General features: G+C 42.3%; 1 protein-coding gene across 1 annotated transcript; it reads right to left on the reverse strand.

Moving 5' to 3' along the window:
* Positions 1 to 672: 672 nt before the first annotated feature.
* Positions 673 to 12,504, reverse strand: ino80b (INO80 complex subunit B). The gene is made up of 5 exons (XM_072575210.1): positions 12,395 to 12,504; positions 8,950 to 9,139; positions 8,090 to 8,196; positions 5,331 to 5,503; positions 673 to 3,875 (listed from the first exon to the last, which is right to left on the reverse strand). Exons 1-5 carry the CDS (start codon positions 12,432 to 12,434, stop codon positions 3,417 to 3,419), a joined length of 969 nt encoding a protein of 322 aa, XP_072431311.1. The 5' UTR covers positions 12,435 to 12,504; the 3' UTR covers positions 673 to 3,416.
* Between the last annotated feature and the right edge of the window lie 14,133 nt (positions 12,505 to 26,637).

A 26,637-nucleotide genomic window follows, 5' to 3' on the forward strand; every position in this document is an offset into this window, starting at 1 on the left:
CCAGCACTTCATTCTTTCTGCTGGATGGTGCTGGGCTGCTCGAATGTTGTAACTACATTCATCCAGGCAAGTGGAGTGTGATCCATCATGGTCCTGACCTGTGCCTTGTACACAGACAGGCTTCAAGTTACTTACCACAGCATTCCTGGACTCACCTGCTCATGTAACCATGACATTTGTGTAGTGCAGTTCAGCTTCTGTTCAATGTTAGTCTGGTGATATTGACAGTTCTGATCTTTACCAGGCATAAATCAAATACCAGATACTTAAGTCATGGGCTATGGCTAGTGTTGGCTAGGCCAGCATTTATTGCTCATTCTAATTGCTTTAGAGAAGGTGGTTTTAAAGTGTTGGGAATTGCAACACTATCTTAGATGTTGTACAAGTCTTGCTGAATATGGACATCACAGCTGCATAATTCAATGTATTCCAACTACTATCAAGAAATGCTGGAAGTAGTAGGTGCAGCAAAGGCACTAGAGCTGGCCATATTCTGGCAATAGTACTGAAGAGTTGCACTCCAGAACTTGCTGTGAACCAAGCCAAACTGTTTCAGTACAGATACAACATTGGATAATTACCTCGGTCTGAACTTGTCCATGAAAAGCTGGACAGTTAACCTGCCAATTACCTTCCAATCAGTAAAAGAGAAATTTAACAAGCAGTCCTTTTTGAAATACCTGGTGAAAAGTTCAATGTAAAATAGTGCACAAATTGCAACAACTTCAATGACATCTTGTATTTAGTGTGCCTTTACAGTGAAAGCACCACGTGCAGCTTTGACAATTACTGCACCTGTTAAAAGAACTCACTGTCAAGGAAACTCCTGCTCAAAACTGACTTGGGGGTTTCCAGTTATTCTGTAGAATGACTGTATTTAATACACTGAATAAGGGACTTCCCACACCAAATTTTCACCCAGGCAACTGAGAAAATGCACCTCTTGAATTTTATACATAGTTCACAACAGCTTTTAAACTGTTCAAATGAATGCCAAGGAACATCCAATAGATCCTCAACATTTTCTCGTTATTGGTTGGAATCTAATGTGGGCTAAAATAGATAATTGAGGAATTTATAAGCTTTAACAGATAAAGCTCAACCTACCCAATTTCTACAAAGTTGCAAAATTGATAAGATAAAGTCTGCTGAACTTGACAACTAAATCATGTCAAAAGTCATACTGAAAATGCATTATGTTCTGTTCAGACCACATTTTCATTGTATTCAATTCTGGATCCTGTAATAAAAAGGAGACATTTAAGCCAAAGAGGCTCATCAGTGGCAAATTGAACTCACTCTGGCTAAGTGAGGTGATTCACTTGGGTAGGACAAAATGGAAGGGAATGCATGATGAATGGATGACCCTAGGAAGCACAAAGGGACCTAGATGTGTGCATCCACCACTTCATTAAAGGTAGCAGAACAGGTAAAGTAGTTGAGGCAGCATATGGGAAATTCTCTTCGAGTCAACACATAGCATTTAAGTTCAATGAGGTGATGTGATGCACTACAGCTATAATATGGAGTGTGGTTCTGAAATCCACATAGGAGGGATGTGATTGCCCTGAAAAGGGTGCAGAGGAGATTTACCAGAATATTGCCTGGGCCAGAGAGATTTAGTTATGAAAAAAAGAGCAAAGACTGGGGTTGTTTCCTTTAGAGCAGAAGAAATGGAGTGGCATGAATCAGATGTGTAGATATGAAGGAACTTTTCCTTTGGTGGAGGGATTAATAACCGGGGAACAGATTTAAAGGCAAGAGGCAGAAGGTTTTTAAGGTGTTGTGAGAAAATAAAATTCACCTGGAGGAAGAAGCCTTAGTAAATCTAAGTAGTATTTTGATGTAAACTTGCAATCAAGGCTACAAGCCAAGTGCTGGAAAATAGGTTATTTTTAACTGGTACAAACTTGATGACTCAACGATTTAAAAGGCAAGTAAGCTGATCCTGAGCAACAGTAAAGTAAAAAGAATAAAAGAAACAAGCCTTACAAACTGAACGGAGAAAATCTTATGGAGATATGGACCGATGGGGGAAATGCAGAAAAAGGTACCAAACATTATTTCAAAGTGAACTGTTCAAGTACAACAAAGATAAATGTAAAAAGGTAAATATGGAACCACTATCAGAATGTTAGTTCAAAATGATCAACATGCAGAACGGCATTTGGCAAACTGGCTTTGGATTGCTTGATAGGCAGCGAATGGCATTATCTGGTGTCAGGCATGAACTGAGATTACTTCTGAGTGGTTTATCATCTTCAGCTGTAACCTGGTGATGACCTCATTAGCTTATAGAATTCACATATCTCAAAATACTTTTTCACCAAAACATACTTTATTTAGATTTTATCAAATCTTACATAAAGCAGCCAACCTTTGCTGACCATTTCCTTCCACATTAAAAATGCATAGGTGAGACGGTCAACAAAATGTTTATAACCATCTCAGTATATTCAAACTTCCAGTTCTGATGAAAAGTCAATGACCTGAAATATCAACTCCACTTCTTTCTCCACAAATGCTTCCTAACAGGTTAAGACTATACAATAAATTTCAACAAATTGTTACTGAAATGGACAGCCAATCTCACTAGGTTGATGTCCTTTCCCTGGTTGGAACTGGGGTGTTTTCTTGCCTTGCCTGAGATTTGGAAATTCCTGTATAGGTATCAAATATATCTCCTAGTTGCATGGCTATAGGGTTTGCATGACCACTACGGACAGCTGGAGTAATTGTTTGGGGTGGGGGTGAGGTTAGTGTGGAACAAAATGAAAGAATATTGAGTTAACAAATAATTAGGATTAGGAAGGACCGTAGGTTGGAAACTGGCATCCAAAATCTTGAATTTGTATGTAATCCACATTACTGGGATGGAAGTTTATTCTGTTCCCAATTAGAGTCCACTGAAACTGGAGAACAGTCAGTCTCAACTCACTACGTCAACATTACTCCAATTGCTTCTTATTGCACACAATTATTCACAGGAAAGGAATGGAGAAACATCACATTAGTGAGGATGAAATGCACCAGTGCACAGGGAAGAGATTTTTTGGAACCAATCATTGTGCTAGAGCCACACTGCCAATGTAATGAACTGCAGAGGAACACCGTTTCATTCCTTATTGTGTTGGCACCATTCTTTTCATTAATATTAAACTGCAGAATACAATCCATTTATCCTGCCACTTCAGTAACACAACCAATATCGTTCCAAAAGAAACAGCCATCAAATGAAGCTTGCTGGGTAATTCTTATTACAAAATTATATTACCAATTAGTTCTCGATTGGTAACCAGAGGTTGCTCCTGGTTCGTGCAGGAATCCACTGTCAGAAGCCTTGAGCCAGTGGGCTTTCTCGATACCTTTCACTTATTTCCTCCAGGCGAATATTAAAAACAAAAGCTTGCAGCCCATCAGACCAATCCCTGGATCAACAAATTCTTTTTGTAGCACTCAAGGCTGCAGAGCGGTAACCCAGTTTTAGAACAAGAGTATCTCTTGAAGTTTGAACAGCCCTCAACCCCACAGGTTACAGGGAGAGGCACAGGCTGCAAGACAGATGGAAGGGGGACTGGACATCCATGTGGAAAGGAGACAGTAATTGCTTCGGCATTGTTGGAATATCTAATCATAGGATAGTGCATTCTTTTAGTTTTTCTCTCCCTCAGCGTTTTGACTTTGGCCTTGTTAGTCTTTGTCAGCCGTTCAATTGTTTGGTTTTTGTTGTCCTCTGCTTTCTTTGCAGCTTGCAGGCGCCTTTTTCGAGCACGCTCAGCTCGCTTTACCATCATCTCCTCAGTCATCTCCTTCGCTTTATAGCCCATGGGCAGCTCCAGGAGTGGTTGGCTTTGTTGTTTGTGTAGCAGGGCACGCTGCATAAACAAAGAAAATATTTTGAAAAACTAGAGTCAACAGTTTAAGCATTTTTATGCTATGAGTCACCACTTCCTAAAGGCAAGTTCAAAACAGATTCAGTAACTTTCAGAGACTGGACAAACGTTTGGAAAGCACTATGGGATTTTGAATACGTTAAATTGCCCCAAGGAGAATTCAAACTTCCTTCAAATACAAGGAATTATCATGGATGTTGGAAATCTGAAAAATGGAATGCATTGGAAATACTTTTTACCTGTGAGGGGAGACCCAGCGAATGTTTGAGTCAAATATGACTTCAGTGTTGAGGAAGTCATCAACTCTGCTTCACTCTCTACAGATGCTGCCAGACCAGAGTATAATTCAGCACATCATTTTTATTTCAGCTTCTCTCCTCTTCCCACATAAATAGGTCAAAATATCCTTTGTACTTTTTAAGGCCACAGTGTCCTTCCTAAAGTGTGGTCAGCAAAATTGGACCCTGCTTCAAGTTGGGCCAAAGCAGTGATTTACAAAAGTTTAAAATTCCTTGCTTTTGTACTTGATGCGTCCTTCTATGCTGTAACTGTTGAATCATCTGTTTTAACTGTAACAATGTGCTTCAAAATCAGCCTCCTTTTCATCCTATAACATTCAAATATTTGAGAATGTCTATCCTTTGAACTGTTAGTCTATGTTGTCTTTCTTCTTTCTAAATGCACTTCAAACCTGCTGCAATATTTCATGTGTACACTTCACCAAACTGTCTATTTCCTCCTAAAGCTTGTCACTATCCTCATTGTTTTCTGTGCCAAGTACAGAACTTAAAACAATGCTCAGTGTATCATATTCAGATTGATATTTAAAAAACATGAGGTATTGTTAATACTGTTCACTCCCTCCAATCTGAAGGGTGACTATTCACTACTACTTTGTCCCTTAACCAATTTCTGTATCCACACTGCCACTGCCTCCAATTCTGTAGGCTTCAACTTTACGACCAAGTTTATGAAATGCTGACAGTTCATACATAGTTCAACTGCACTAAAGTAATTGACAGAATACAGAGGTTTAGTGAGTCAGTCAAATGTAATTTATATTTAACAAAGCCATTGTGGCTGCCACTTATTCTCAGATTTGAGACTCTGCAGTTCAAAATTTGGGTCATGAGAGCTGATTGAAACCGAACTATTATCACATTTCTGAAAAGGAAGTTAAGCCATTAACCATCAAATCAAACGATGGAGAACTTAATGCAGTGCAAACATGCACATCTTGCAAGTTTTAAAGATAATATTGAGAGACAAAGGGCAAGATACCATCTGTGCGAAACAAACAACTGAGCTGTGTAGATCAGCCAAAATTTGCAGAAATATCTAACTTGCGATAGATTTCTTAATTCCCTCAAACTGCTGGCCAATGTGTACATCATTGACATTTGTCATATCCCCTGCAAGATGTGGCCCAACACTCACCTGCCTTGCCGTCAGCAGTGATTCATCAATCTCCTTCTTTAATTCTCCATTATCATCCAACTCTCCTTTCTCCAAAGCATCCAGCCATCGCTGCTCCTCATCCTGTTCTGGCTCCTGAAGGCTTTCAGAATCCAGGTCTGGTAAAGGAGATGGATCCAAGTTGCTCTCCTCATCTGTAAATGTTACAAATAATTCTGATCAAACTCTACATTTTTACCTTTATTTATTCCAAGGTAACAATGTAACAATGGAAGTGGTGCATCAGGATTTGTTTTTGGTTGATAAAAATTATGGTGTCTGTCTTTCTCCTTATCTCTGTAACAGAGTGTGTTCTCACCAAGATGAGGGGGCTAGAGAATGATCTCAGATTTGTTAACAATCCCAGTGTTGATAATATCCGATACAGCAACCATCAGCTACTGTAGAACCCTCTCCTCATCATGAACAGGAGGCAAACAGAGGGATGAAAACCACATATGGGCAATAAGTAACGGGTCTAAATAAAGGTAAGGAATTGGCACAGGCTTGGTGGGTCAAAGGGACTGCACCGATGCAGTTTGCTGTTTTTCATTTTTAAAAAAATGACAATGTGTGAACTGGACAAATCAATTCAGATTCTTCACAAACCTTCAACAAATTTATCTTATGCAGCAAATGGTTAGAATGGAATATACCAAGATTCAATGGTGGTCTTAAGAATGAGAACCGAAGAGAAGCGGTTTGTAGAGCTACAGGGAAAAGGCAGGGTAATGGGACTAGTTGAATTGGCCTGAGAGTCAACATGAATGCAACAGGCTGAAGAGTTACAACAAAAGGAGCACAAAACGACACTGCTCTATTATTGTATTAAATCTCCAATTTGCAAAGTTCATTTTGACAAAAACAAAAAAGAAATGCAAGTTTGCAGTAAGCATCCCTATTGAAATAATATGCACATCATGAAATTGTTGCTTCTATGCGATTAATGCAAATTAAACTTACTCTGGGAGGGTAGCTGGTAATTAATGGCATTTATGGCCCTGGCAAGACACTCAATCGAAGAGCATCAGAAAGAGAATAGCACATTTTTGTGAAGATTTGTAGCTCAGGTTTAAATTTGCTTGCTGAACTGGAAGATTTGTTCTGACGTTTTGTCATCATGCTAGGTTACATCAGGGAGCCTCCATTGAAGCGCTGGTGGGTTCTGGCCTGTTTTCTATTTCTGTATCTTGGTCTGTCGTGATGGGTTTTTAATCACTTCTGGTTCTTTTTCTGAAAGGTTGGTAAATGGGGTCAAAATCGACGTGTTTGTTGATGGAGTTCTAGTTTGAATGCCAAATGGTAATGTTACCCAGCATGGTAACAAAATGTCTGAGAACAAATCTTTCAGCTCAGCGAGCAAACTTACAACCAGAGAATAGCAAAGTTGTGAAGTCTCACTCAAGATAATAAAACTTGCTTATCTTTTTTAAAAATATTTCCCTGTCCTGATAGCATTTTCTGCTAGTCTTGTCATTTACACTCTGCTCCTGTTGAAAATTGGTCATTTCCAGAATGCAATGCTGTTTCAATTCTCAAAAAACCTGATGAGCTAACTTATTTTAGAAAGTAATTTTAACACAGACTTAATTTGTAACATGGCATAGAGCAAACAAAGCAGAATGGGTATTTAATTAACAATTAAGTGGACCTCAAACTTTAAATTTAATGTTGATCTTGTTCTTTGTTACAGTTGCAAGAGAAGGTGCACATTGTATTCCTCATACTGTTCTAGTACCCCAACACACTTAGTATGGGTAGATCATGCCATACAGCATGCAAAACAAAACTCTTCACTGGACCTAGATACACGACAATAATAAATCAAATCAAAAAATTCAGTTAAGTGTGACATGCACTTTGATGGGATGAATAAGGAAATCATATATTCCTTGGAAAAGTCAAAAGGAGATGTGGGTTCATTGGAATTTAGGAGTACAGACTCAAACCCTATAAAAAGTAGTTGATATCTTAAAAATAGTAAAGATCATTAAGACAACAGAATTTATAAACAGACAAGATCATTAAAATTAGATAACCTTGATGAGGCCACATTTAGAACAGTGCACAATTTTGATTCATTTTCTTTCCCATTTTTCTCCAAAGGGAAGTAGTATTTCTTGAATAAACTCACAACAAACAGCCTACAGTCTTTAAGGACCAACTACTGCTGACTCAAGGTTTCTTTGCAGCTCAAGAAAGAATATCCTGATGAATTCAGCCTTTTAAAAAAGAAAGAAAGGCAGAAAAATACTCCTCCACTAAATCTGACCAACTGATAGAATGTACCACACTGGGAGAGCTGTTTACCTAATGGTATTATTACTGGACTATTAATCTAGAGACCCAGGTAATGTTCAAGGGACCCATGAATTCCACTGTGGCAGAGGGTGAAGTTTGAATTGAATAACAATCTGGAATTAAGGATATAATGGTGACATTGAAACAGCTGGCAATGGTCAGGAAATACCATCTGGTTCACTGATGTCCTTTAGGGAAGGAAACTGCCATCCTTCCCTGATCTGGCCTACATGTGACTCCAGACCCACAGCAATGTGCTTGACTCTTAAAATGTCTTCTAGGCAATTGGGGATGGGTAATAAATGCTGGCTTAGCCAGTAACACCCATACCCCATGAATAAACATTAGAAGAAAAAAAGGCTGGCAGAGGTTGTAGAAATGTCCAGATTAAAATACATGCCTTGACACCTTTACAGATCATTACAATGCACAGCACTTACCAAGCCAAGCCCGATACTGGTCCAATGGCACTTCATCTGGTTCATCATCAACCATCAAAGGAGAGGGAGATTGCTTAAGCTCAGAAGCCAAAGAAAAGTGGGGCACACTGTTACATAAAAAACAAATTATGAATTACATGTACAATGGAGGTCAAGTTGAACACTGCTTATTTCAAACAAAAACCTAGTCAGTCCCTTCATTTCTTGGTCAATAAGGTCATCTGTGGTGTCTATAATCAATTAGTATATTTACTAACCAACAGAAGACAGGATACTGCATAACTAGTCTATTCTAACATAATGGTACATTCTTCGCTACCTTAGCCCATGCAATAATTGGACAATTGTTTCAGAGTGGCATCCTACAATAAATTCTTTGAATTCTTACACTTTGTTAACTGTATCCTGAGAAACAATTAAGCAAAGGCAAGACCACGTTCCTTATCCTTTGCCAACTGCTCTTATTTTTAAATTGCAATAGCAATCATTTTATTAAGAGTTATTTTAAATGAGTCCATGAATAATATTGACCAGACAGGGGTGGCACCAGTTTAATCTAAGTCAGCAATTTTGTATTGCAGCCCACAAATTGAATTCAATTTATGGAAAGGAATGCAACCCCTGACGATTGGGCTGCTTGTCCATACCATAGCCACTGTCCTACCATGGAGTTTTTGACCTCAAAATTTGACAGACATCCTCAGATAGGAAAATTGTCAATTTCTCAGTGAAGACAAACTATTTTCTGCTAAAATGACTCCTTAAAAATATAGGAGCATTCCTTAATAGGGCATCAAGGGGTCAAAATGAGTTAGCTATAAAAAGGCAATGTGAAGTACGATTATGAAGGTATATGTTACCTCTTTGTGCCCATGGTTTGACCGCCCAGTTTGATTTTAAGTTTTAGCTGGGGTTTTCCAGTACCAGAATCAGATTCCAGAGTTTCAGAGGAAAAACCAAGCCCCACATCCGCTTGGTGATGCTTCTTCTTGTGTTTCTTGTGCTTCTTGTGTTTCTTCTTGTGAGCACTGTGCCCACCAGCTTCGTCCTCTGTGGAACGGCAAAGGATAGAGGTCAAATGGTGCCAAGGCAGCAGTGACCTACCTCTCACAAAAACTACCTGCCACTCAAGCCAATAGCCAAACTGCCTAAGAGGAAACAAGACTGACAATGTCAAATCAATTGTGCATCTTGTATGGCAAACACTCAACCTTAAACAAAATGCTCTGACTGTGAAATTAGTGTACACTTGCTGTGCCTTCATGTACAGATTCATTATTCTGAGGATGTATTGGTATAGTTGGTACCATTATGCTTTCACACTCATTTCTCATAGTTGTGTTGCTAGTTTTAGAAACAATAAATCATACCTTGGTTTTATAGAGTTGAAAATATCCTCCAGACAACAGACTTGGATGATAAGCTGTAGTGCTGACTGTCCTGCAGATGTCACATGCCCATTACACTTTACTGACACTTGAATAGACAATAGGTGGAGGAGTAGGCCATTCTGCCCTTCGAGTCAGCACCACCATTCATTATGATCATGGCTGATCGTCCTCAGTCAGTATCCTGTTCCTGCCTTATCCCCATAACCATTGATTCCACTATCCTTAAGAGCTCTATCCAACTCTTTCTTGAAACTATTCAGAGACTTGGCCTCTACAGCCTTCTGGGGCAGAGCATTCCATACACCCACCACTCTTTGGGTGAAAAGGTTTCTTCTCAACTCTGTTCTAAGTGGCCTACCCCTTATTTTTAAAACTGTGTCCTCTGGTTCGGGACTCACCCATCAGCAGAAACAAGTTTCCTGCCTCCAGAGTGTCCAATCCTTTAATAATCTTTTGTGTCTCAATCAGATCCCCTCTCAGCCTTCTAAACTCAAGGGTATACAAGCCCAGTCGCTCCAATCTTTCAACATTAGATAGTCCCGCCATTCTAGGAATTGACCTAATGAACCTACATTGCACTCACTCAATAGCCAGAATGTCTTTCCTCAAAACTGCACACAATATTCCAGGTGCGGTCTCACCAGGGCCCTGTACAGCTGCAGAAGGACCTCTTTGCTTCTATACTCAATTCCTCTTGTTATGAAGGCCAGCATGCTATTAGCTTTCTTCACTGCCTGCTGTTCCTGCATGCTTGCTTTTATTGACTGATGTACAAGAATACCTAGATCTCATTGTACAGCCCCTTTACCGAACTTGACTCCATTTAGGTAGTAATCTGCCTTCCTGTTCTTGCCACCAAAGTAGATAACCACATTATCCACACATTTATCCACATTAAACTGCATCTGCCATGCATCTGTCCACTCACCTAGCCTGTCCAGGTCACCCTGTATTCTCCTTACATCCTCTTCACGTTTCACCCTGCCACCCAGCTTAGTATCATCAGCAAATTTGCTAATATTACTTTTAATACCTTCATCTATATCATTAATATATATAGTAAAAAGCTATGGTCCCAGCACTGATCCCTGCGGCACACCACTGGTCACTACCTGCCATTCCAAAAGGGAGCCGTTTATCACTATTCTTGGTTTCCTGTCAGCCAACCAATTTTCAATCCATGTCAGTATTTTTCCCCCAATACCATGCGCCCTAATTTTGCTCACTAACCTCCTATGTGGGACTTTATCAAAGGCTTTCTGAAAGTTCAGGTACACCACATCCACTGGATCTCCCTTATCCATCTTCACAGTTACATCCTCAAAATTGCAGAAGATTAGTCAAGCATGATTACCCCTTCATAAATCCATACTGACTCTGACCTATCCGGTTACTATTATCCAGATGTGTCGTAATTTCGTCCTTTATAATTGACTCCAGCACTTTTCCCCAACACTGAGGTCAGACTAACTGGTCTATAATTCTGTTTTCTCTCTCCCTCCTTTCTTAAAAAGTGGTACAACATTATCCACCCTCCAATCCGCAGAAACTGATCCTGAATCTATAGAACATTGGAAAATGATCACCAATGCATCCACGATTTCTTGAGCCACCTCCTTCAGTACCTGGGATGTAGACCATCAGGCCCCTGGGGACTTATCAGCCTTCAGACCTAACGGCCTCTCCAACACCATTTCCTGCCACTTGCTTCATTAAATCCTGAAAATGAATTCTGTTAAATGGTTTTGGGGTGGCACAGTGGCTAGGACAGCTGCCTCACAGCGCCAAGGACCCAGGTTCAATTTCAGCCTTAGGCTACAGTCTGTGTGGAAGTTGCACATTCTCCCCATGCCTGTGTGGGTTCCCTTTGAATGCTCCAGTTTCCTCCATGGTTCAAATGTGCAGGCTAGGTGGAATAGACATGGGAAATGCGGGGCTACAGAGATAGAGTCTGGGTGAGAAGGCCTTTGCAGAGTTGGTGTGAACTTGTTGGGCCAAATGGCCTGTTCCCACACTAGGGATTCTATGAATCAAGCATTTCCAATAGTTAAGCATTCAAGCCATACAAACAGAAGGGTCTTGGGTTTAATCAGTGATTGGTGTTCAGTTAGATGCTCTCAGAATACAAGCCAAGGCAGTTGAATTGGTCTCATTTGTAAGTAGCTTGATTGTGGCTGGGTGAGGTGGAGGGGGTGCAACTATAAGTGCAAGAAAAATATTATTGCTAGTTTAGAGTCTTTAGATGATTTCACTAGTACATCAGTGCAAGTTAGTCCCACAAGTAGTTTCAACATCTTCTGTTTAACAGGACATCTGTACTGCCCAAAACTAACCACTCATAGTATAAACCAAGCATTAACAACAGTTATATCAGAGATCTGAAGCAGAGATCTGAAGCAGACACCTGAGGGAGGGAGGGGGGGAGGGAGGGGAGGAGGAGAGAGGGAGGGGGGGGAGGAGGAGAGAGGGAGGGGGAGGAGGAGGAGAGAGGGGGGGGGGAGGAGGAGGAGAGAGGGGGGGGGAGGAGGAGAGAGGGAGGGGGGGGAGGAGGAGAGCGGGGGGGGGGGGGAGGAGGAGAGCGGGGGGGGGGGGGGAGGAGGAGAGCGGGGGGGGGGGGGGAAGAAGACGGGGGGGGGGGGCGGGGGGGGGAGAGAGATGAGAGAGTGAGGAGCGAACACAGCAGCGACCTGGGGGCGGGTAAGGGCAAACAATAATGACGTGTTTTTTTTAAATAAAAATGGGGATTAAAAGCAATCCCCGCTGTCACTGAGTGTTGGCCGTTTGTTTTGTTTTGTTTTTCCGTGTCTAGTGACAGGGGCCCGGGGGGGGGGGGGGGGGGAGCGGATTAAAGTTGGCGGTTTTCCCTCCGGGGCTCTGACCCCTCACAGATCGATGACAGGATTTCAACTCTTACCCAAACCTCTGTCCACCGCCGACTCTTTCTTCTTTCCCATATTTAACCGCCGTTTTAAAGCCTCACTTTGATTGAAACCCGGCGGGGGAGGGAAATTCAGAAGCCCCTTCCGGTGCAAACACCGGAAACAGCCGGACCGCAGCCCGGCCATTGATTAAAGTTCCGCTTCTCCTGTCAGGGTTCACTCAGAGTCTACACCTCAAAATACTCCAGAAAATAACCCAGAAGAAAGAGCAGCACATCTGGGTAATTTATGAAATACACAATTCTGTAATTCAGGGAAAATATACTCTTCTCTCTCTAATTATGATTCTGAAAGAGCAGTTCAGGTCAGGAAAGCCCCCAGATTCCATCTGCAGATCTTGGGACATTTGGCCTTAATGACTGGAGAAGGGAAACCTGGAAGAGTGCAAGACCAAGGGATTTCGATCAAGGTAGATCACTGAGAGTGATTTCAGAAGATGAGGGTAATGCAATTATTTTCGAAACATATAATAAAAACCAAAAGAACTGCAGATGCTGTAAATCAGGACAAAAAAATAGAAATTCCTGGAAAAGCTTAGCAGATCTGGCAGTACCTGTGGAGAGAAATTAGAGTTTCAGGTCGAGTGACTCTTCCTCAGAAATACGACTAAATATGTAACAGGGATGGGAACAATGCAGAAAAGTCAATTGATAACCATAATTTCCTATCTTCACCTTTAGACAACCATCCATTGCTACTGCTATTAATAGGTTTTAACTGAGAAACATCAACTTTCTTTTATGTAGAGAATTCATTGAATAGACAAATCCAACCATTCTCTTTTCCAAACTGTAGTGTTTCAAGCTTTCCAGGATTGTGTTGAGGTTTACTGCAATCTTGGAGCAGTAATGATAAACATTCTTGAAAGAAAATGGAAGACAAAACACTTTGAACATTGTTAGAAACGAAAATTGCTTCTTAATAATCGCTCTAGACAAATTCAGGAAAACAAAGCTTTATTAGCAAGTCTGCAGAGATGGGCAGCCTTCTGAGTAAAAGGCGCGCTGAGGCTTACAAAGTTTCTCATTATATACAGCACAAGTCCCTCCCCTCCTTGGTTCTAACGAGCCATGAGGTTCACATTCTTAAAAACATCATTATTCTCCAACTTGCATCCTTATCACAAAGTCTGCAACAAATGTCTCCAGACCCTAGAGGTGTTATTTTTCTCTCCCTGTAGTCTTATCAGTCAAAGACTTATTCTTCTCTGTCTGTGCTGTAGCAGATGTCTCTGTATCAATCTGTAGCAGATGTCTCTCGAGTCGTTTCCCTGTCCTGCAGTCTTTATCAGTCAAGGACTCATCCTTCCCTGCCTGTGTTTATGGTTTCATCAATCAAGGGCCTGCTTGTTTTACTCTGCTCACAAACTGCATGCACTATTTTAAACTATTCTACTTTTGAGTATACAAAATGTTTTAAGAAAGCAAAAGTCTAATGTTTTAGAAAAGAAGCAAAAGTTTTATCTTTTATTATAGATCAGTCTGTGGTCTAGGCACATCTTAAAGTTGCAAACCGAAATTACCTCTCACAAACATAATCTTATAAGATCTGACCAACATGGGGTATAGTGAGATATGTAGGCAAAAGTGAGGGCTGCAGATGATGGAAACCAGAGTCTAGAATACATTGATGCTGGAAAAACACAGCAGGTCAGGCAGCTTCTGAGGAGCAGGAAAATTGACGTTTCGGGCAAAAGCCCTTCATCAGGAATGGAGGCAGGGCGCCTTCAGGGTGGAGAGATAAGTGGGAGGGGATGAGGTTGGGGAGAAGATAGCAAAGAGTACAGTAGGTGAATGGGGGTGGGGATGGAGGTGATAGGTCAGAGAGGAGGGTGGGGGAACGTAACAAAGACTACAGTGGGTGGATGGAGGTGGGAATGAAGGTGATAGGTCAGAGGGGAAGGGAGATTGGCAGGTAGGACAGGTCATGAGGACGGTGCTGAGCTGGACCTGAGTTAGGAATTGGGTTAAGGTGGGGGGAAGGAAATGAGGAAACTGGTGAAGTCCACATTGTTGCCCTGGGATTAAGCTTTCCGAGGCGGAAGATGGGGCGTTCTTCCTCCAGGCGTCGGGTGGGGAGGGAGCAACGGTGAAGGAGAGGGGGAGTTGAAATGTTGGGCCACCGGGCGGGGTGATTGATTGGTGCGGGTGTCCCAGAGATGTTCCCTAAAGTGCTCTGCGAGGAGGTGTCTAGTGTCCCCAGTGTAGAGGAGACCACATCGGGAGCAACGGATACAATAAATGATGTTGGTGGATGTGCAGGTAAAACTTTGATAGATGTGGAAGGGTCCTTTGGGCCTTGGATGGAGGTGAGGGAGGAGGTGTAGGCTCAGGGTTTGCAATTCCTGCGGTGACAGGGGAAGGTGCCAGGACGCGTGGATGGGTTTTTGGGGGGGTGTGGACCTGACCAGTAGTCACGGAGGGAACGGTCTTTGTGGAAGGCAGAAAGGGGTGGGGAGGGAAATATATCTCTGGTGGTGGGGTCCATTTGGAAGTGGTGGAAATGTCGGCGGATGATGCGGTTTATGCGTAGGTTGGTAGGGTGGAAGGTGAGGATCGGGGTGGGGGGGGTGCTGTCCTTGTTATAGTTGGAGGGGTGGGGTTTGAGGGAGGAGGTGCAGGATGTGGACGAGATGCGCTGGAGGGCATCTTCAACCTCATGGGAAGGGAAATTGTGGTCTCTAAAGAAGGAGGCCATCTGGTGTGTTCTGTGGTGGCACTGGTCCTCCTGGGAGCAGAGGCAGAGGAATTGGGAATACGGGATGACATTTTTGCAGGAGGGAAGAGGTGTAATCCAGGTAGCTGTGGGAGTCAGTGGGTTTGTAAAAAATGTCAGTGTCAAGTCGGTCATCTTTGATGGAGATGGAGAGGTCCAGGAAGGGGAGGGAGGTGTCAGAGATGATCCAGGTGAATTTAGGGTCAGGATCGAATGTGTTGGTGAAGTTGATGAACTGTTCAACCTCTTCGCGGGAGCACGAGGTGGTGCAATGCAGTCATCAATGTAGCGGAGGAAGAGGTGGGGAGTGGTGCTGGTGTAACTATGGAAGATAGACTGTTCTACGTAGCTGACAAAGATACAGGCATAGCTGGGGCCCATACGGTGCCCACGGCTACCTCTTAGGTCTGGAGGAAGTGGGAGGATTCGAAGGAGAAATTGTTGAGGGTGAGGACCAGGTCAGCCAAACGAATGAGAGTGTCGGTGGAAGGGTACTGTAGGGGACGTTGGGAGATGAAGAAACGGAGGGCTTGGAGGCCCTGGTCATGGCGGATGTAGGTGTAGAGGGATTGGATGTCCATGGTGAAGATGAGGCGTTGGGGGCCAGGGAAACAGAAGTCTTGGAGGAGGTGGAGGGGGTGGGTGGTGTCTTGAATGTATGTGGGGAGTTTCTGGACTAGGGGGGATAGGACAGTGTCGAGGTAGGTAGAGATGGGTTTGGTGGGGCAGGAGCAGGCTGAGACAATGGGTCAGCCAGGGTGGTCAGGCTTGTGGACCCCACACACTCTGCCAAGGACATGCAGGTCCTGGGCCTCCTCCAACACTACCCGACATTTGGAGGAAGAACGCCTCATCTTCCGCCTGGGAACACTTCAACCCCAGGGCATCAATGTAGACTTCACTAGTTTCCTTATTTCCCCTTCCCCCACCTCACCCCAGTTCCTAATGTCCAGCTCAGCATCGTCCTCATGACCTGTCCTACCTGCCAATCTCCCTTCCCACCTATCTGCTCCACCCTCCTCTCTGAACTATCACCTCCATCCCCACCCTCATTCACCTATCGTACTCTTTGCTACCTTCTCCCCAGCCCCCTCCCCCCACCCCCAATTTATCTCTCCACCCCGGAGGCTCCCTGCCTCCATTCCTGATGAAGGGCTTTTGCCTGAAACGTCGATTTTCCTGCTCCCTGGATGCTGCCTGACCTGCTGTACTTTTGAGCACCACTCTAATCCAGACTATAGTGAGATGTGTGGCAGAATCACATGAGAAATCAGATGGAGTCACAGTCATAAAGTCATACAGCATGAAAAACAGAGCATTCAGTCCAACCAGTCCACACCAACCACATTCCTAGACTAAGCTTGTCCCATCTGCCTGTGTTTGGCCCACATCCCACCAAACCTTTCTATTCATGAACTTATCTAAATAGTTTTAGTTGCACCTACATCCACCACTTTCTTTCGCAGTTCTTTCCACACAATAACCACACTTTGTATTAAAGAAGTTGCTTCTCATGTCCATTTTAAATCTTTCTCTTCTCACCTTAAAAATATGCTCCTTTCTCACCCTTGGGAAAGGACCACTGTTATTCATCTTATGCCCCTCATGATTTTATAAACCTCTATAAGATCATCCCTCAACCTCCCACATTTAGTGAAAAAAGTCACAGTCTCTCTAATCTATTTTTATATCTCAAGTCCTCCAGTCCCAGCAGTATCTTGGAAAATCTTTCTGAATCCCCTTTGGTTTAATGATATCCTTCTGATAACAGGGTGACCAGAACTGCACATAGTACTCCAGAAGAGACCTCACCAATGACTTGTATAACCTCAACATGGCATCCCAACTCCTATAATCAAAGATCTGAGCAATTAAGGCAAGCATGCTAAACACTTTCTTAACCACCCTGTCTACCTGTGAGATCCATCCTGATTGTTCTGAAATCTAATGAACATAATCCCAACTGATTCAACCCCTCCTCATACATCAATCCCACCTTCCCAGTCTGGGAAGTCTTCACTGCACTCCCTCAATAGCAAGAACATCTTTGCTCAGATGAGCAGAACAAAACGCACACAATACTCCAGATGTGGTCTTACAAGGACCCTGTATAATTACAACAACTGCTGTACTGGATTCATCTGGACTCATTTGCTATGAAGGCCAACATATAATTTCCCTTCTTCAATGTCTGTTAAATCAGCATGCTTACTGTCAGTGTACAAAATCATCTGGGTATCATTGCACCTTCTCCTTCTCAACCTATTGCTGTTCAGATAAAAATCTGCCTTCCTAATTTTGCTACCAAAGTGAATATCCTCACATTTATCCATATTATACTGTGTTTGCCATGCTTTTACCCACTCGCTCAGTTTGTCCAAATCATAATAAAGCATCTGTGATTCACCTTCACAGCTCACCGCTTCCCCCCGCCCCCCGCTCCCCCCCCCCCCCCCACAACACACACCTCCCCACCAGCTTTACATCATCTTCTTTGGAGATACCAGATTTATTTGAATTTGAATTTGAATTGAATTTATTGTCACATGTACCAAGTCACAGTGAAAAGCTTTGTCTTGCGAGCAATACAGGCAGATCACAGAGTTAAGTAGTATAGATAAGCAAATAATAGGTAAACAGTGGCAAAGACAAAAACATAGGTACAGGCGACTGCTAAGAGTTTGTGAGTCCATTCAGTATTCTAACAACAGTAGGGTAGAAACTGTTTCGAAACCGGCTGGTGGAGTGTTCACGCTTCTGTACCTTCTCCCCGATGGTAGAGGTTGTAGAAAAGCATTGCAAGGGTGGGATGGATCTTTGAGAATGCTGGCGGCCTTTCCTTGACAACAGGCCTGGTAGATGGATTCTATAGATAGGAGGTTGGCCTTTGTGATTGTCCAGGCCGAGTTCATCACTCTCTGTAACTGTCTCCGATCTTGAATGGTACAGTTGCCATACCAGGTAGTGATACATCCAGACAGAATGTTCTCGATCGCGCACCTATAAAAGTTGGCAAGTGTATTTGCCGTCACGCCAAATTTTCTCAGCTGCCTGAGGAAGAAGAGATGTTGTTGGACCTTTGTAACCAGTGCGTCCACATGAAGAGTCCAAGAAAGCTTGTTGTTGATGACCACTCCCAGAAGCTTGACAATCTCCACTCGTTCCACCTCTGTGCTGTTAATGTGTCAGGGGGCATGAGTAACATCCCACCGAGACTCAATAATGAGTTCCTTGATTTTGCCAGCATTGAGAGCTAGGTTGTTCTCAATGCATCATTTTTCCAGATCTTCCACCTCCCGTCTGTAGTCTGTTTCGTCACCATCTGAGGTTCGACCGACTATGGTGGTGTCATCAGCGAACCTGTAGCGACGCAGTTATGGGTATACAGTGAGTACAGTTGGGGGCTGAGTACGCACCCCTGGGGGGGGGCTGCAGTGTTGAGTGTAAGTGAGGATGAAATATTGTCCCCAATCTTCACTGATTGTGGCCCGTGAGTCAGGAAACTGATGATCCAGTTGCAGAGAGTGGGGCTTAGTCCATGATCACTAAGTTTAGTAATCAGTCTCGAGGGATAATAGTGTTGAAGGCTGAACTGTAGTCAATGAGTAGGATTCTTACGTAGCTGTTCTTGGTGTCAAGATGTTCTAGGGAGGGGTGAAGGGCAAGTGACATGGCATCTGATGTGGATCTGTTAGTCCGATAGGCAAATTAGAGTAGGTCAAGAGTAGTGGGGAGGAAGGAGTTGATTAATGCCAAGACCAGCCTTTCAAAGCACTTCATGACGACCGAAGTTAGGGCCACTGGGCAGTGGTCATTGAGACATGCTGCATGAGCCTTCTTAGGCACAGGGATGATGTTGGCCATCTTGAAACAGGCAGGGACAGTGGCCTGCTGCAGGGAGAGGTTGAAGATGTCTGAGAAGACTTCTGTCAGTTGACCTGCACATGCTTGATAGCATGGCTGGTACTTTGTCTGGTCCCATCGCTTTCCTTGGATTCTCATGACGGAAAACTGATCTGACCTCTGATGCAGTGACTGAGGAGATAGATTTGTCAGGACTTGTCGGAATAGGTGTTACCTCTCGCCAAAATTCTGCTCAAAGTGAGCATAGAAGGCTTTGAGACGATCTGGGAGGGATGTGTCATTGTCTGCTATCTTGCACTGTCTCTTTTTAGAACCTGTGATATCATTCAGTCCTTGCCATAGTCGCCGGGTGTCTGTGTGGGTCTCTAGTTTGGATCAGTAATGGTCCTTGGCTGTCTTAATGTCTCTGCGCAGGTCATACTTAAATTCCTTTTATACTTGGATTTTCTCATCTAAATCATTAATATATGTTGCGAATAGCTGGGCCCCAATCCTACTCGTCACTGCCCACCATTTGAAAAAATACCCATTTTTTGCACTCTTTGTTTCCTTTCTGCTAACCAGTTTTATCCATCTCAATGCACTACTCACAATCCCACCCACTTTAATTTTACACACTAATCTCTTATGTGAGATTTTGTCAAAAGCCTTCTTAAGTCCAAGTTATTCACATCCATTGGCTCCCTCTGATCATTTGTACTATTACATCCTTGAAGAATTCCAGTCGATTTGTCAAACATGATTTCCCTTTCATAAATTCATGTTGACTCTGTCCAATCCTGCCACTGTTACTGGCTCTTTTATATTGCAATGATAAGTATATTGCTTTAAGAGATGTATCTTGCCCTAGTTTGTTATCTCAACGAGGTTGAGACAGAAGTGCAGAGCAGTCTGTTCCCAGTCAATAAAGCAAACAGGCTGTGAAGCCTTGGGATCTTTATTTTCAAGTTGGAGCAATAGAAGCAACATGAAGGGATGGGGTCAAGCTCCCACGGAACCAGGATTTTAACGTTCAGTAGCTGTTGAGTTTTGGAAGCTGCTATACATCTCTCCCTGCTACAGCAAAATGTTTGAGTTTACTCTTTCTCTCTCTCCCCCAAGTTTTCACTTGATGATCTTTCCTCCTGGATTGGAGAACTGCATGTATGGCAATCTCTTTTACTGAATTTGATTTTGCCAAGAATGTGTTTATGGGATGGTACTATATTGGAATAGTTGCTGTTTAGTAGTTAAATAATCTATTGTTCTGTTAAGTTTTCTAATAGCGTAAAGTTGTTCCGATTCTTCTATCATTTGTTTGTATTTTAACTATAGTGTAAGAATACAGTTTGTTTTGCTTCCGGTCTAGTAGTTTGGCCAATTGAATTGCATCGGAAAAACAATGCCTTACACTTGCCTTTAAAAATAAGAAAAAGTTGGAGTCTTGGCTATCTTCTTAATATATTTTGAGAGGGGTTTGATCTGGTCCATAACAATATTGGACTTTCGCACATACCCCACTACCGATGTCAGGCTGATTGGTCTATAATTCCTGGTTTTCTCTCTACCTCCCTTTTTAAATGGAGGGTTTACACTAGTTACCCTCTAATCTGTAGGAACTATTCCAGAGTCTATAGAATCTTAGAAGATGACCACCAATGTATCTACTATTTCTAGGACCACTTACTTAAATACTACAAGATGGTGATTATCAAGCCTTGGGGATTTATCGGTATTCAATCCCATCAATTTCCTCAACACCATCTCTCTACTAATACTGATCTCCTTCAGTTCCTTCCTCTCAATAAACCCTATATTCTCTAACATTTCTATTTCATTATTTGGTTCCTCCTTTGTGAACACAGGACCAAAATATTTACTTAGTTGGTCAGCTATTTCTTTGCCGGAAGACCAAAAGATATAGGAGCAGAATTCGGATATTTGGCTGATCAAGTCTGCCCCACCATTTGATCATGGCTGAGATGTTTCTCAACCCCATTCTCCAGCCTTCTCCCTGTAACCCTCGATCCCCTTACTAATCAAGAACCAATCTATCTCTGTCTTACAGACATTCAATGAGTTGGCCTCCACATCTTTTTGTGGCAATCAATTCCACAGATTCACCACCCTTTGAATGAAAGAATTCCTCCTCATCTCAGTTCTGAAGAGTCATCCTTTCACTCTGAGGCTGTGCCCTCAGGTCCTAGTCTCTCCCAGTAGTGGAAAAAACTTTCCCATGTCCATTCCACCCAGGCCTCTCACTATTCTGTAAGTTTCAATCCGCAACACCCCATCCTTCTAAACTCCATTGAGTACAGATCCTGAAACCTGAACCCACTTCTTGTTATCCCTTTATCTCCAGGATATTCTTTGTGAACCTCCTCTGGAACCCTTACAAGGCTAGCACATCCTTCCTTAGATGCAGGACCCAAACCTGCTCACAATATTCCAAACGCAGTCTGACCAGAGTCTTATACAGCCTCAGCAGCCCATTATAAATTCCCCTGTTTCTGACTGTAAGGGAAATACTATTGTCTTCACTTCTCTTTTCTACATCAGTGTCTTCAGGAAAGCAAAGGAGAAATTATGGGTGAAGGTAAGAAGACATATGAATTCAACAATATCCTTTACTCAGCTCTACACAGAGAATACACCAACATGTGCAATCTGAAGGTCAACATTGTGAAAACCCCAAAATGTCTCTCAAAAAAATGTGGAAGCTGAGGAAGTTGATCACAACTACAAGATAGTTGTATATGGAACATGGGAAACAGATCCATGGATGTTCTGTTGATTGTCTGGGATGATCACTCATGTAGACATATCTTTCTTAACACTCGTGATAGGATAGCAGGGTTAACCAGAGCACATCATTTTTTTGCCCGAAACGTCGATTTTCCTACTACTCTGATGCTGCCTGACCTGCTGTGCTTTTTCAGCATCACAATTGTGAGAGTGCACATCATTTCCTGTTCTTTCACCTCCTCTACTACAAAGCAAGATACATAGATGCAGATACTTAGCCTTGTATACCTGAGGCTAAATATGGAAACTATGCAACATTATTATATCTTCACACGCAGATGCTAAACGTTTTGCCTTCCACAATTTTTGCAATAAATTTTCCTTTCAAATGCTACGTTGTATACAATTTATATATATATATTCATTCACGAGATAAGGGCATCACTGTCTAGGCCAGCACATATTGACCATTGCTAATTACCCAGAGGGCAATTAAGAATTGCTGTGGGTCTGGGATCACATGTAGGCCAGACCAGGTAAAGATGGCAGTTTCCTTCCTGAAAGGGCATTAGTGAACCTGAAGATCTGGAACCCTGGGTTTGGGGGGTCCTCTCTGTTCCATGTTCGTTCAATAAGCACTCACAATCGGTCTGGTTCTTTACAACTTCATTATGTATTTCTTCATACGGCTGGGTACAGAGCATCTGGAAACACAGAAGTTGCCTACATCTGTATTCCACAGAGGAGCTGCACACATGGCTTAAAACAAAGACATTTTTATACTTTTCTTAAAGAAAAGTACAGGCTATGATCGCATAGTACATTCAGACAATTATTTGACAGTTACTTGGTCCAAGGATATTTCCTGGGAACCAACTTTGTTTTCCAACATTCAAGCCATCCTTATCTCACTAACCGAGTATTTGCACCTGCATCTGAAGATCAGTTAGGATGGCCGGTAATGTCTTATCTAGTCTAATTATTTCTATGCTGTAAAGGGAGCATTGTCTGCTAATCTCTACTAAAGCAGACTCTGGTTAGTCAATGATGCAGTTGTAACAGAATTAAAAGCCATTTTATGCAGCTTTTAACAGAATTGTCAATTTGCAGCCTAGAAGCCATTTTGTAATTTTTTTTGCATTGAGAAGCCATTTTATTACCACCTAAGTTATTAAAAGCATCTGTTAAGTGGTTGTTCCTGACAACAATTAGTTACCTCAGCCTATAATGAGGATCTGAAACCAGAAATGTTGCCAGAGTATTAGCTGGGTCTCTGTATTGATAGTCCAGTGATAACACTTGGTGTCCTATCTACACTAGCATATGAACTGTGAATCATCACTAAGTCAACTGGCAACTGTCTTGAAATAACTGACAGTACCATGTAGTGGTCCTATGTCAGATATGCCACTTCATCCTTAGTGTGACTTAATGAATATACCTACTCTGAGAATGCCAACCAAAATTTTATAGATGGTCAATTCCATTAGTTGTGGATATAGAAATGATAGTTAATTTCAGAGATTCTTAATTCTATTTTAATCAGACAAATACTTCACAGTTACATTCAATTGACAAATATCAAGGCACTTATTTATAAAGGAGCAAATTGATACTATTATTCTTTATAATCTATATGTCACTAATACTTATATTCTTATTGCTAAAATTAAGCGGGAAATGTAATTTAACTTTTAATCAGCTTGTTTTCTTTATTGTATATATTTTCCGTGTGGGATTTGAAATAAAATGATGCTCACTTTATAACTATATGCCACCTTTGCTTCTTTGTAAAGCAGTATTCCATGCAGGTGCTCAATAGGTTGTCAATTGTGGCTCAGTTGGTGGTCTATTTGCTTTGGAGTTAGAAGGCTATGAATTCAAACCTATTTGGGAGACTTAAATAGACTGATGATTTTGTCGAGTGCTGGTGCATAGTCAGAGGTGAAGTGTTAAAATGGTATTTTATTTGGCAGACATAAAACAAATTCTGTTTGAACATAAGAGCAGTAGAATGTCCCCCTGACATCCTGGTCAGTATTTGTTCCCCAGCTATCATTATTGTAACTTGATCCAATCATTTATTTCATCTCTGTATGTGAGAAGCAGATATTAGATGTCATATTTGCCCAAATAACAAGTGAATTGAGTTCACTAAAGTAACTAACTACTTGGCAGTAAAGTGCTTTGGAGAAACCTGATATCATGGTAGGTGGTTTAAGGAGTAAAACAGCCATCAGTTTCATAGCACATCCAGTTTCTGCAACCATTTGATTACACTACATCACGGGCTTTCTACTGTACCATTCACATTTATAAATTTCAACTTATTTCTTTAAAAATTTTTTTTGACAATTTATGCATGTCAAGATGGTACAATAGTGTTAATGTTGACATTTCTTACTCAGCATGGGTCCTCTCGGCTGAGATTGCCCAATGTAGTTAACAGAATCCGTACAACTAGCGAAGAAAAGAGATTTTCATTCGATAATTTGGAACTATCTAATTTCAATTCAGGTTTTCAAGCTGAAAGGTCAGTGTCCAAGCTATTGCATCATACAAACATTTTACATTCTGCTCTTTCACAGTAACTTATTAACAAGATTTACATCATGAGAGTTTGGCACTCAATTGAGCCTGCAGTATGGATACTTAAAATCTAGAATTGACATTGTAAAACTTTGCGTAAGATTAATCTTGGACTTCAGTTTTTGTTTATGTTCAGATGAACTGTTTGAGATTTCCACTTCCAATCAGATTAGAGAACTCCTGCTTTACTTAGAATAGAAGTTTGATGATGTGGCTCTCTCGCTTATTTTTCCAATAGGTTTGACAGTGGAAAAATGTTAACATGTCCACATCACCGTCATTTTTCTCAAACCAAAAGTGATATATCAAAGCAGAAAAGTCTTAAGTCAGAGTCCACAGACATGGTCATCTGGTTTCTGCCAACCCATCATGAACTTCCTGACACTTCTACGGTTCACTGGCAGTACACTTGGAAAGAACAGGTCTGCATTGCAGAACGGCATTGCCAGCAACTAGAATTGATAGGCTGCAGCAGGGATTCCTTGCACTCAGGGACAGGATAGAAGCCTGGACAGGGCTGCATCTCAGGGACACTTGCTTTCTCTCTTGGCACTCATTCATTTCCGTGATGCTCACATTCTACACCATGCTACATCAATTTCAGCTTACACAGTGAGCAGCAAGCAGATAGCCGCATCTCAAGATCTGAGGGTGTAATCCTCACCAAACCGCATGTAGGTACCTGTCAGTCAGGGGGTTCTCGCACTGTATGACAAGGCCAGGCGTCCACACTGGTCAAAGGCCAGGTGTGCAGGGAGAAAGGTGACACCATTACACAATAGCATTGCTCACCCTGCTTCCAGATGGTGCAGCGGGCCCTCAGCACAGGCCTCCATTCTTGGAACCACCCTCTGGCCAAGAAGTGCTACCTGAAGGGGTGAAGATGTGTTTAGCACTGACACAGAGAGACTCAAAAACAGTTAACATCCGAGTGCCAGTGTCCTAGGGGTTTCTTCCTCAGCTAGCTGCAGAACTGTCACAGGGAGGTGCTCACCAGATTGTGGATCCACACTCTGTCTGTGGTTTAGCCCTATGGTCTGGTAAGACTATGGTGACTTGACTTGGCCTGGTTCCTCCTGAGGTGTCACTGTCTGTCCTAGTGGCAGTGGTGAGGGGGAAGGGCAGCTTTGCCAATGTTTACTCTCTCCTCATTGCCTCCATACTCTGGTCGTCAGAGGTTGAGCATGGTACTTTTGGGGGAGCTGGTCATTTTGCTGCAGAGGCAGGCTGGCAAAGCTCATTTATTTTGATCTCCATGTCTATCTGATTAATTTGCCTCTGTGAAAACCTCGGAATGTTTTCTGTATTAATGGCACTTTGTAAATATGGTCATTGTTCTCCTGCACCACTCCATGATAAGTCAAGCTTTGTGTATTTCCACATTGTGCCTCCCCTGTGGAGCACCCACCCTAACTCTCTTAAAATTGATTGTTGGAGTGGCGCTTCCAAAGCTAGTGCTTCCAAATAAACCTGTTGGACTATAACCTGGTGCTGTGTGATTTTTAACCTTAAGGTTGGTTTTGTCAGCTTCCCATTGGGGAGTGAGTAAAGCGATGCCAGTTTTGAATTCAGAGGGAGTCGTGTCTTCCTCAGCTGACATGTTTTTAAGAAGTGAAGCAGAGGAGAGTTTTGAATGGTTTCCTGACTAGAGAGATTATGTGCCCCTTTTTGTAAAGGACTGAAAGGTACAGGTGCCACAAACTCTCCCACTTCCTTCTCTTATCAGGATATAGATTGTTAATGTTCTAATGTTTTCATTAAAACAGAGGAGATTATGGTGTGATTTGATTGGTGTGTTAAAATTGTGAAGGGTAAGGCAGAAACAGCCTGCATCCAATACACAAAAGGGTCTTGAATGAGAGGCCTGAATAGCAAAGTGATCCTATGTAATGTGAGGACAGTAATACTGTGGAATACTATTACAGAGTTGCACCTTCCTGAATTATCTGGGAATCTCCCAGCTGGTTGACCAAACTCCTGGGCATTATTTCAGCATTCTGGTTCATACTGGAAATGGGCAAAGATCACTGTTTCAGAAATTAGCCCTTGCAGACATGTTTTGCCAACATTTTCTCCCGTTGATGGTTTTAATGCTGAGGAAAGCCCATGGACTGAAACATAGAATAAATATTCACGCGTGTTACTATCTTGATAAACCATGAACCACCCCCCATTTGTATCCAGGGCAATTAGAGATGGGTGAGAATGCTGGCCCAGCTTGAGTTCCACACATTCCATGAATGAATCAAAAACAATAAGGTTTTCTTTAAAAAAAACAAATTGGAATTATGGCTGAGGACCACATCAGATCTGCTGACGCATAGTT

This window comes from Chiloscyllium punctatum, chromosome 1 (genome assembly GCF_047496795.1).
Source record: "Chiloscyllium punctatum isolate Juve2018m chromosome 1, sChiPun1.3, whole genome shotgun sequence".
In the NCBI taxonomy this organism is placed as follows: domain Eukaryota; kingdom Metazoa; phylum Chordata; class Chondrichthyes; order Orectolobiformes; family Hemiscylliidae; genus Chiloscyllium; species Chiloscyllium punctatum.